Raw genomic sequence first — 11750 nt, 5'->3', positions numbered from 1 at the left:
ATTAAACATGCGTGCGGCTGCCGAGAAACGGTGAGCCGACGCCACCCGTCTGTCGTCTGCCATTAACCACATCGCCGGTTGCCCTGCCATCCCCCTTCTATATAAACTGTAGGCCCAACCATAGCTGCATCCATCATCCTCCCCTCCCTTCCTCCTCTCCGCACCACCCCTTCATGGCCTCCTCAAACTCCAATGCCGTCTGGAACAACCTCTCGCCGGAGCAGAAAAAGGAGATCGCCGACATTGTAACCGGCTGGCAGGCCGGCAGCTAGATGGAGGCCGGCGTTGCGAACATCCTAATGGAGGACACAGTCGAGGACGAGTCAGTGCCACCCTCCTCGCCGTTGCATGCTGGCGTCACCATGGGTGAGGCTCATGCCCACTACACCGACATGGTGCTAGAGGAGCGGGAGGCCAAGTTCCGACAGGCGCAGGCCGACCAGGCCTACAACCTCCGCCTCCTCGACAAGCACCGGCGCGGGGAGGAGCAACTCCCCGTCGGCACGACCATAGTGTCGAACATGGACGTAGCCGTGCAGGAGGCGTTGGTCGACTCCTACTTCACCGCCCGTGAAATCTACCGTGACCGTTGGCGGTACATCTAGTATCAGGCGGATTTACGGGCCACCTACAAAGAGATAGACGAGGCGGCGGATGAGGTGTTCAGCAAGAGCGGCGACGAGGAGGACATCGTCGGTTGCGCCCTGCCGCCACTACCACGAAGTCGGCACGTCCGCGGGCGCCGCCTGCAGCGAGTAAGAGTAGTGCATGGTAGGCCGCCGCCACTCGGGTCCCAAGAAGGCCACCGCTCCTTCCCTCCCGCCGAAGCTAAGCTTGGCGGCCTGTTCATCATCAGCCGATTAGCTGCTCAAGCTGCGGAGGCAGAGCTGGAGACTGCGAAGGCGAAGCTGGAGCTTCATTTCACGGAGCTCACGCCCGGGCGAACATCGTCAATCATGCAGATTAGGTTTAGAGTCATGTTTAGTTAAAATATGTTTGAAATGTAATGAATTTGATCCGGTTTATATGAAATCTAGCCGGTTTTCATGAATTTTGTCCGTTTTGTTCAAATCTTGTTTCAATTGTATGCGGGTAACATTGGATGGCTGGCTTCCGCATCCGTGTCCGGGGATCCACGGGTTATTGCAGAAGAACATTTGGGGGTCAACGTTGGAGATGCCCTAAGCGTGCATTTGAGTGTGTTGGGATCCAAGATTGGCCAGTATGCTGCGATCCCCGAAACCAATCAGCGCTATGACATGTTTATTGACGATTGTTCCAATCGAATTACATCTATAACATTGGCCGAGAACAAAGAAGAGGAAGACCCTTGTCACGTGGAATGTTTCGTCTCTAGGAGAAGGCCGTCGGAGGCATCTTCTTATCACCCAAAAAGTGGCTGAAGAGGCTGAGCGCCTGCCTCGGTGTGTGCATAGGGACCTCATGCCCGGCTCCGCGAATCGTCACGAACGTCAAGCCCTCGTAGGTGATCGTCCACCCACCCACCTGCAGCCGGTCGTACCACGGCGTCCACTCCTGGACGGTCTTGAGCCCGAGCTTGTTCAGGGTCAGCCTCGTCGACGTCACCGGGATCCTCCCATCGGTATCACCGCTGTTGCGTCGAGCGACATTGTCAGTTCAAATCCAAAGCTGCCCCTCGTAACACTGAACCTGCTCACATTGAGATGCTGGCTCACCTGAAAACCCAGACCCTGATGCCGCCGGCGACGAGCTTGCGGATGATGGGGAGGGTGGAGGGCACAGCGTCGTTCCACTTGCCGATCACGTCGCTGCAATGCGTCCAGTTGTAGCCGATCTTGGTCACGTTGGCGTGCAGCGCCGCCTGGACGTCCGGCCGGTTGAAGTAGACCTCCGAGTATTCGCTCGTGCAGGGATCGTAGCCTGCGGGCCTCATGTACCACCCGTGCTGCAATGCACACCGGAGAAACAACCAAATTATCGAACCGCGGGCAGATGCTGATGCGTTTTCAGGGGGTGGAGATGGTGGTGATCGAAGAGTCTGTTCAGTACATATTTGGAGAAGATCTTGGGGGCGGCGCCGTGGACGCCGACCCTCTTGGCGAGCGGCGAGGAGGAGGAGCCGTCGGTGCAGACGGGGGTGTAGAGGCTGTACATGTCGATGAGGCGGTAGACGGCGAAGTACTCTTCCAGCGCCTGGTCGCACGCGGCGGTGGTGTTGGCCATGGCGAAGTCGCAGTGGGCCTTGACGTCGGCGTACACCCGGTCGGAGATCACGGCGTGGTCCCACGCGTACTGGACCATGCCCGCCTGGTCCGTCTCGTCGTCCATCAGTGCATTCCCTATCTGCATCATCGTCGCCGGCGATCGCCATGATTAATTAAGCAGACAGCGAGCTGTAATTAACAAGGACGTACGTAAATTACGAGCAAGGTGTGGTCAGTTGGCTACCATGATGCCCTTGAAGTTGATGCGGTTCTCCTTGGGCCCGTGCTTGTTGCCGTCGAAGATCTTCTCCGACAGCTGCGGAACGTAATGCCCTGACAAGAACGCCACCCCCATCAGTCTCTCTCAAGTTTCAGTTGCGTGCTCTGACCGAACTGCACAAGCTCAGACGTTGAAATGCTGTGTCACGTACCAGCGTAGCTCTCCCCGGCGATGTAGAACTCGTGGTGTTTGTACTGCGGGAACCGCTTGAACCAGTTGAGCAGGAAGACGTACGCGTCGGCAGCTGCATGCGGGGGCATGATATATAACCCAGTCAGAAATTAAGGACCGTTATTTGCCCTGGAGGGAGTTTCAGAGGATTGTTATTTACCGGTGATCTTGTCACCGAGCTTGCCCAGGTCGGAGCTTGTGTTGGTGTAGGAGAAGCCGACTCCCACCGGGGACTCCAGGAACATCAGGTTAGCCTCTGCATTTTTCAGCACGATAGAACATATTTATCCACAGAGTAGAATTGCCACTTTCTTTTCATTTTGTCGTTATCAGGGGGGAACACAGCGGTACGTGCCTTTGTTCCACGAGTAGGGGTTCCATTTCAGCTCCGGCTTGCCCTTCTGGACCAAGAAGGGCCCGAGCTCCTCCGCCTCGCCATAGCCGATGGACGAACAGCCCGGCCCTGCGATGCAACAGACAGGAGCACCCTCCGTCACTCGCTCGTGACTTATCAGAAAGAGTAATGATACACCCGAGTAGTAATGATCACGCGCGCGCGCGCCAGCCGCCGTTTGTCATAGCCCGCCCAGCTAGCTAGCTAGGCATGGACCGGCGGCAAGATGTTTCGCATTCCTGACCCCGCCTTTCTGCTCCCCGCCGTCTTGTCCGTTGGAGCATGTGATGGATCGGTCGACCGGTGCGGCACAGCACTACGAGCATACAGCCATACACACAGTATGCTGCCCTGCTCTTGTTCAGATCTTTGCCCGCTTCGATTCCGTGGGCGCGTTTCCTGCAAGTTGCGTTGCGGTGGCGCGCGCAGCCGGTGTGGTGCAGAGGCGCACGCTGCACTCACCGGACACTCAGCTCACACGCGCGTAGACGCATGGTCCCCTGCTCCTGCTCGTCCAAGAGCGCGCGCCAACCGTCTGCTTCCGATTCCTCTTGGCGGCGTGCTGTATGTGTATGCCCTCTAGCTAGCTACTCGTAGATTGTCCACGATCCCATCGAGCTTGATGGCTACGTGTGGTACGGCTCCATACATTTCAAAACAAAAGGGAGCGGGCAACCTTTCTATCCTAGATCGGCTCCATGCGTGGAAGATGGATGATGGATGAGATGCTTCGCTCCAACTTGATGATGCGTTGCGTGGCATATATGCACATATCGCTGTACTGTATCGGGATGGCCGGCTGGCCCGGGGCGCGCGTGCGTTAGTCAATTAAAGCAGCTGGATCGAATCACACACACTCAAACATCACGCCCGTACCCAAGCCCATAGCGATGGTTCGTTATAGTAATGTGCGTGCATGGTTGTTAAAGTTTATATTCTGAAAGCTATGGGTCGCAAAAGTGAATCGCCGGCTTCCTATAAGTGCAGTGCGGACAAGGACGAAACAATGGAATGGCTGGCAATGAGAGTGCCCGGCCGGCGACCCAACAAACACAGATTTTTCGATAAAAGGCATTTTTATTAATAAACACAGATAAAGCCAGCGCTCAACGGAGCTCCATCTTATTTGAACCTTGTTTTAGTTATACTTCTAAAAAAAATCTGACGTCTTATCCACACCTAGCTAGCTAGATACTGTATAGTTCTGGCGTCCATCGTCCGCGGGAGACATTCTCCACAAGCACAAGCTAGCTGCAAAAGTGAAATACTACGTACTAGCCAGGGCCCGAAGAACAGCTGCCCACCTCTACGGCACTTTGCTTAGGATGTTGTCAATCGAGCCCGAGAAATTCTCGTCTATAGATTTTTTTTCCTCCAAGAAATTCGTTACATATGGGTAAGTTTCAAGAACTTACAAAATTTATACGCACATGGGGTATATAGTTTGCAACCATTCTCTAGACACATGGTTTCTTTCGTATTTTTCGAAATTTACTAAAACATGATTTCGGTACAAAAAATCCCGGTTTATCTATCTAGCCCCCACGAGAATAACTTACGTGAAGTGCCCTACAACCACAAGATACCGTCCATTGGCTGCATGGATCCCCCTCAATTTGCTGCCGGAGATAAGCTGCCGTCCGTGTTGACCAGGCCAGGACTGTAGCTAGCGTGCCGCCCCGGGCCGTCCTTGTCCAACGTACGTGCATACGGGACCAGCAGCTAGCTACTGTGCCGTATGGATCATATTCATACACACCCGCCGGTCACGCACCGGCAGCACATGGTAGTACTAGTGGGAGCCTAGGAGCGTGCATGACAGCAACACATTGCTCTTGTGGGCAGCAACTTCGATCGGCCCGGCCGGACTACAGCGTGTGGCCATCGTCGGCTTCTTCTCCGCTGCAGCTTGACCGTAGAATTGGCTAGCTTCGGATCGAAAAGGAAATGAAAAATGGGGTTGTGGGGCGCCTCACTTAATTTCTACTCCCTCTCTATAGTAATCAACTAAACTTCAAAATAGATCAGGCAAAGCCGTCTTATGTAAATAGCCTGCTATATATATGAACCATCAAAATAGATCGTATATATAGATAGAAAAATCAATAAAAAAAGATGATCACGACCTAATCTATATGAACCATCAAAGGAGCTTCAAACTTTGCTCCGGCAAGATAGGTTTATGTAGTAGATAGTTTAGTACGGAGTATAGCTAGTAAATTATAGTTTACAGTAGAGCAAAATGATGATTTCGGGAGTAATGAAAACCTGTCATTTTCTTTTCTTTTCTGCGGGGAAAATCCCTACCATTTTCATGTGTCTATTCATATCATGTACGTAGGTGTCAACGACCAAAGTTTAGGAAGTTTGACCATGTTTCCCCTAAGACATTATGAAGACCATATTTGGCAGTTGCGTGTATAGTGTATGGTAATTAATCTCGTTGGGCTAAATCACCTAATTTCAAATATTTTGTGTTTGCTACTATACGGTTTTCGCATGCATGTGACCTACTCTTTCTGTTCCTAAATCTAAGTCTTTTTAGAGATTTCAACAAGGGGCTACATACGGAGCAAAATGAGTGAATCTACATTATAAAATACGTCTATATACATCCGTATGTTATAGTCCATTTAAAATCTCTAAAAAAACTTATTTTTAAAAACGGAGGAAGTACAAAAAAAGGGTTTGAAATTTGCATCCTGACAAACAGAAAGGATATGTCCAACCATGTGGTAACCTAGGACATTCATTTTGGTACTATAGAGTGAGCCCTAACGTTTCTCCAACCAATTAATATTCCACCGCAGCTTACAAAAGTAGCTCAGTACAGTCCAATTCATCCACCACTGCTTTACACATATCGGGTTTGTCAAAATTGGTCAAACCTTTGACAGTGAAAAGTGACTATGCACAGGAGTGCATTTGTGGTTAATTTATACTACTTATGTTCCTAAATACTAAACTGTCAAAATGTCTTAGGCCTCTTTTGGTTCATAGGATAGGATTATCATAGGAATATGAATCTTGCAGGAAATGAGATGACATGTATCTCAAATTCTATGAGTAGGAATAGAAAACAAGATGTTATTAGGTTAACACCAATTTTTTTTTTCCATTGAGTTTAGACTCTTTTTTATTTTCCTATGAAATATGAAGGATAGGAACCAATCCTATATAGAAATAGAAATCCATTCCTATGAACCAAATGGCTCTAAAGAAAAAAAAATCCTATAAGAATCCTATCCTCTGAAATTTTTATGAAATTCCTTTAAACTAAAACAGAGGGCGTAACTTCCTCTGTGTATGTTTCCACTATCAAATAAACAACCTGATCACTTAAAATGTCGCGCCTTTCATTTTTTATTAAAAGCCTTTTCAAAAACTTGAAATGTCGCTATTAAATGGGCACAGCGCATGTAGTAGTACATCATACATGTACCTTCGGTTGATATTCAGAGCATGTTCTCGTCTGCAGGACAACGCAGCCCAACTAACCACTTTCTTACTTAAATTTTTGAAGATTCTTCGCTCACTAAAATCAAGGTGTTCATCTGGAAGGAGGAGGAAGAAGAGACGTCCGCCTCAATCAATTATCAGTGGCGACAGAATTCAATCCACCCAACCGACCCTATCCCCATCCATACCCCGATCTCCCAGCTACTCGCAGCAGTATTAAACACGCACGATGAGCCGGCCATGGCAAGGACTTGCTTATTAATGGTGGACTGGTGGTTACGTAGTACGTACCGCCGTTGAGCCAGAGCACGAGCGGCTTCTTGGCGGCGCCGGCGGTGGCCTCGAAGAACCAGTAGAAGAGCGCGCGGCCGTGCGCCTCGTTCACGGTCACGTACCCGGCGTACTGCGCGAACTTCACGGCCGGCTGCCCCGGCAGCCGCCCCACGCGATCCGCCGCCTGCTGCCGCGCGGCCTCCGCGTCGAGCTGCGGCGCGCCACGGACGGCGCCGCAGAGCAGGAAGGCCAGGCCGAGGAAGCAGCCGACGGCGGAAGGCGCGGCCATTGCTGTTGCTCTTGTTTCTACTGCGCTAGCTCTTGCTGCTGCATCGTCGCATAGCTCCCGGGGCCGGGCTATATATAGGGGCAGCTCGCTGATTAATGGCGAGAGCGCGCTGTCGTCTCATTATTATCAGTAATGGGGTAATTCAATTGCCGCCTTATTAAGATACTAATAAGTACTGATCGACACGGATGATGTATTCCTTGTGAGGATAGGATGATATATCTCGATCCGACGCCATTCAGATTATTTTAAATGCGAGTAGTTTTAAAGAAAAATGTGACTCGCACGAACGGATGCTTCCATTTCTGGAATGCGACAGCCGTGGAGTTATTATCAGGGGTGGATTTTCATGGGCGGGGAATATTGACTAGTATCCAGACGAGTTTTTTTTTCAAAGGTACACCGTTGAGAGGTTCATCGATAGCATAGAAGAAGAGCCAAACAGTTGATACAACGCTTTCGGCACACACAACACACGTCACGACTACAACGATGCAAACAACTCGCCTAGGCAAACCTCAAGCCACAATGGCGAGGAGGGAAGACTCACACAATAATTTTGGACTCTAATAACTGCCACATGTGTGGCATGTAGTAACACCGCCCACATTTTTTTAACACTAAAGTTGCTATCCGAAAAAAAACAAATCTCAAAAAAGCTGAAACTTGCCATTCAAATAGAAATGTTGCCATACTTCATAACTAGAGTTGTCATCTTCTTGTACTCCCTTTGTTTTTATTTACTCTGCACATAAGAGTTGACTGAAGTCAAACTTCGTAAAGTTTGACCAAGTTTATAGGAAAAAGTACAAACAATTACTTCAACAAATCTATACGATGTAAAAGTATATTCAATAATAAATCTAATAATATTGATTTGTTATTTTAGGAGTATATGTTAATATTTTATTTATAAATTTTATCAAAATTTACAAAGCTTGACTTTGACTAAAGCTAATACTCGGACTAAATAAAAATGGAGGGAGTAACTAAAGTTGCCATTAAAATATGTGTGGGCAAAATTGTTTCTTGCCACAGGTGTGAGCGTTATCATTTAGGATATTTTTTACTCCATTTACTACACAATATTTTACTCATTAATATTCATTAACATATCATAAGAACAAACTCCTCGGGTCTTCCAATTTAAGAAGGTAACTTCTCGTTTGACACGGGACAATGCGACCTGTTAGGCACATGTGTGCCAAGGCCCATGAACACCACATCACCAAATAAATCTACAGATTATTCTAAATGCGAGTACTTCTTTTTGTGGGCATTCTAATAAATGCTACTTCAAACCGAGTGATATTTGTTCCTAACAAATTTAGATTATAATATAAATATTGCAACTTCTAGATATTGTAAATGACTTGAAAAGGTCATATCTTCCCTCAATTTAACTTTAAACTGAGTGATAATTGTATCTAATCTTTTAAATTATAAACTTTAAATATTACTTAATACTTGTAGTTATTGTTAATTATTTTTAACAGGTATATATTTACCAAGCTTTACTTCAAATGAAAATAATTTGGATGTTACATAGCCGCCTCGGCTCCAAAAAAGCCTAGTGTTCCTCCGCCTCCCATCGGCGTGGTCTGTCTCGTCTTCGGTGGCCTTAGGCCATGGGGGCACGATGGTCCCGGCCGTTGCCGGTGGAAGGCCTCCGTTTTTAGATGTTTCTTCAAATTTTGTTAGGATTTATATTCCGCTCAGGAAGACGAGACGGGGATGACTCCCTAAAGATGGAATAGGGTTCTCCTCGTCTAGCCCCCGTCCCGATGATGCGTCTAGCATCGTTGGTGGGTGTGCGGAGGTGTATTTTCGGCGGTTCTTTCTTTGGTGGATTTGCTCGGATCTGTTCATCGTTTGTCTATGTCCGTATGTCTTCAGGTTTGATCCTTTTGATCTACGTTGCTCTTTATCGGCGGCGGTTGTTGTTCTGGTGCACTGGCGTTATGGAGCCTTAGCATGACGACTTCCGACTGTCTACCACAATAAGGTTTTCCCGGCTCTGGCGAGGGAGGGGTGATGACGGTGGTGCGCTTTCGACTCGCTTAAGTGCTTATAGTCGTCGCTAGGTGGTCTATGGGTCTGGATGTAATTTTTATTTTTTTTCCTGATGTTCGTTGTACTGTCATGATTGAGAGTTTTCCCGAAAAATGAGTGATAATTTTCCTAAATTTTGTAAATTGTGATCTAAAATGTTATGTAATACTCCCTCAGATCTCCTTTTCCCCTATTGAAATAGCAATGTTTCACATTACAGAACTAGCTTTTCCCCCCTCTCAGGCGACTAGGGAAAGCCTTCTTCCCCTCGATCTTCGCTGGCAAGTCCGTGGATTCACCTCCCCTCCGCCTGCTGCTCCAGCGGCCGGTGGCGAGAAGGGATTTCTGGTGCCTTGAATCCGGCTAGTAGATAGGTAGGGTTTTAGTTCTCGTAGGGGTAGCGTTTGGATGGATGGTGAAGCTTCTTCTTCGAGTCAGTTTTTCGGGCTCAGATCCTCCTCAAGGTTGTCCATTGGGACGGATTAGACGGAGCTCCGGCATAGATTTCTACCAGCTCCTCGGGGCGGCGAGGTTGGTGTTTCTCGCCGTGTGCATGCAAAGGCGATATTTGGTGTCAGGTTCTTCGGATCTATTCAAGGATCCAACGGCGACGACTGCGGCTCTGGGCGCTGATCTTTAGGGGCACGTGCACGAAGACTTTTCGACTGTCATCAACAAAGTCGGGTCGGCTCCAGTATGGGAACGGTGACAGAGGCGCGCCGACAACTCGTTCTGGCGGCGACAATGGTCGTTCAGTGGTCCATGGATCTCGATGTATTTTTTTATTATGTTTAAGGTGTTTTGTACTTTCGGTCAATCTTTATAATAGATTTGATCATTTTTGTAAAAAAAGATATAGCAAAAGTTGGTCCTCAATGGCAGGGCAACTATTTTTTCGTGAGAGTGGAGCAGTTATAGGAGGCGACTCGCTAGGCCATATACACAAGTCGACGTGGCTACGAGTGCATGAGCAAAACAAGATGGCAACTCGCTAGGCCACATACACAAGTCGACGTGGCCTCCTCAACACGAGTAATGCTATGTCTGAGGAACTTGCATATCAAGCTCTTTGGCTTCGGCTCTAGTCCACACTCGTGTCTCCTCTTCCACGGTTTGAACTAGGGAGATTTTACGGTGCATTATAATACACCAGAGCACATGTATTATATGGCCGATCTAACGTATGAGAATAATTGGGTCTTTTTAAGCCCAAGGGTATTTTCGACCTAATTTTTTTAACCTTTAATCAGCCCAATTTGGTCCAGGGGTATTATCGTCCTAAATTTTTCGATTAAATTAATTGCATTAATAAAGCACTTCATTATAGAGGTCCCATCATCGTGCGTACTTTTTTGAATTTCGGTTCAAGCGGTTCGTCCTCTCTCCTCCTCTCGAGCCCTAACCTCGGGCGCCCTCGATCGCCGCCGATTGCCTCCGGTGCCCTCGATCGCCGCCGATCGCACTCGCCGTGTCTACCCCTCCCGCTCCTACTCCCCTCACTCCCTCCATCGCAAGTCACCCCAGTCGGGTCGCGGCGCCAGATCCTTCCCCGAGCGGACGCCACCTTCCCCGACCCGAGAGGCCACATCATCCTCATCGACGTGCATCAACTTTTTCACGCCGGATCTTCGCTGTAAGTGCCTAGCCATCTCAAATCTTTTCTGGTCCCTTCTGCATATAGAACCAATAGGGGTCGGATTTGATTCGGGTTTAGGATATGTCATGTGAGGTTTAGGGTTTATCGTTTCAGAAAGTTGTGAGGAGATTTCGGTCGGATTTGGTTAGGGTTTAGGATATGTCATCTGAGGATCAGGGTTTATTTTTTCAGAAAGTTGTGATGAGATTACGATTGAAAGGAAGTGTAAGTCGGATGTAGCTACGACATATTGACGGACTTAGTTAGGATTATGTGGCATGAGAAAGTTGTCAGCAGATTTGGATTCAAAGAAAGTTATTTTGGATTTACTTAGGAGATACTTTTGAATTGAGTTTCGAGATATTTTGGATTTAGTTAGGAGATAATTATTTTGTATGGAGTTTGGACTTATTTTGGATTTAGTTAGGAGATAATTTGGATTTAGTTAGGACATACTTTTGGATTTTGTTACGAGATAATTTGGATTTAGTTAGGATATAATTTTGAATGGAGTTTGGAGATAATTGATCTATCAGGGTGGATCTATCAAGGCATTTGAAGGACTCGTGGACTTTGTATTTAGTTAGGAGATCATCATTTAGAGCTAGTACAATCAATTACAAATTTCTGGATTTAGTCAGGGCATATTTACTTATAGCTTTTGAAGGACTGAGTTAGGTACATGAATCCGATATGAAAAATTAAATCAATTATTTAAGCAGAGTAGTGCATAATTTCGGTAACGTATGCTATCCATCCGTAACATTGACTATCTGTTTCCGCTGGCAGCATAACGGCATGGATGATAAAGGCAACGATGGCAAAAACTTGGGTGATACAGGCAAGGACGACAAGGACATGTGTCATAGAGGCAACAAAGAAAAAGGCATGGACCCCAAAGGAATTGATGGTATGTGCATGGATGATAAGGATAATGAGGATGCATGCAAGGATGGCATAGACATGGATGATGTACACATACAAGGTAAAGGAATTGATAATAAAGGCAT

The 11750-nt window shown here is 47.6% G+C and overlaps 1 protein-coding gene across 1 annotated transcript; it reads right to left on the bottom strand.

Moving 5' to 3' along the window:
* Window positions 1-1238: 1238 nt before the first annotated feature.
* LOC125513649 (serine carboxypeptidase-like 34) lies at window positions 1239-7111 on the bottom strand. The gene is made up of 8 exons (XM_048678810.1): window positions 6782-7111; window positions 2993-3100; window positions 2798-2893; window positions 2618-2710; window positions 2431-2519; window positions 2032-2325; window positions 1698-1927; window positions 1239-1612 (listed from the first exon to the last, which is right to left on the bottom strand). The coding sequence occupies exons 1-8, from the start codon at window positions 7050-7052 to the stop codon at window positions 1354-1356; spliced, it is 1440 nt and encodes a 479-aa protein (XP_048534767.1). The 5' UTR covers window positions 7053-7111; the 3' UTR covers window positions 1239-1353.
* Window positions 7112-11750: the final 4639 nt, after the last annotated feature.

This window comes from Triticum urartu, chromosome 6 (assembly GCF_003073215.2).
Source record: "Triticum urartu cultivar G1812 chromosome 6, Tu2.1, whole genome shotgun sequence".
Lineage (NCBI taxonomy): Eukaryota > Viridiplantae > Streptophyta > Magnoliopsida > Poales > Poaceae > Triticum > Triticum urartu.
The sequence above is the reverse complement of the archived record's forward strand: the minus strand, read 5'-3'. Positions and strand labels throughout refer to the sequence as shown.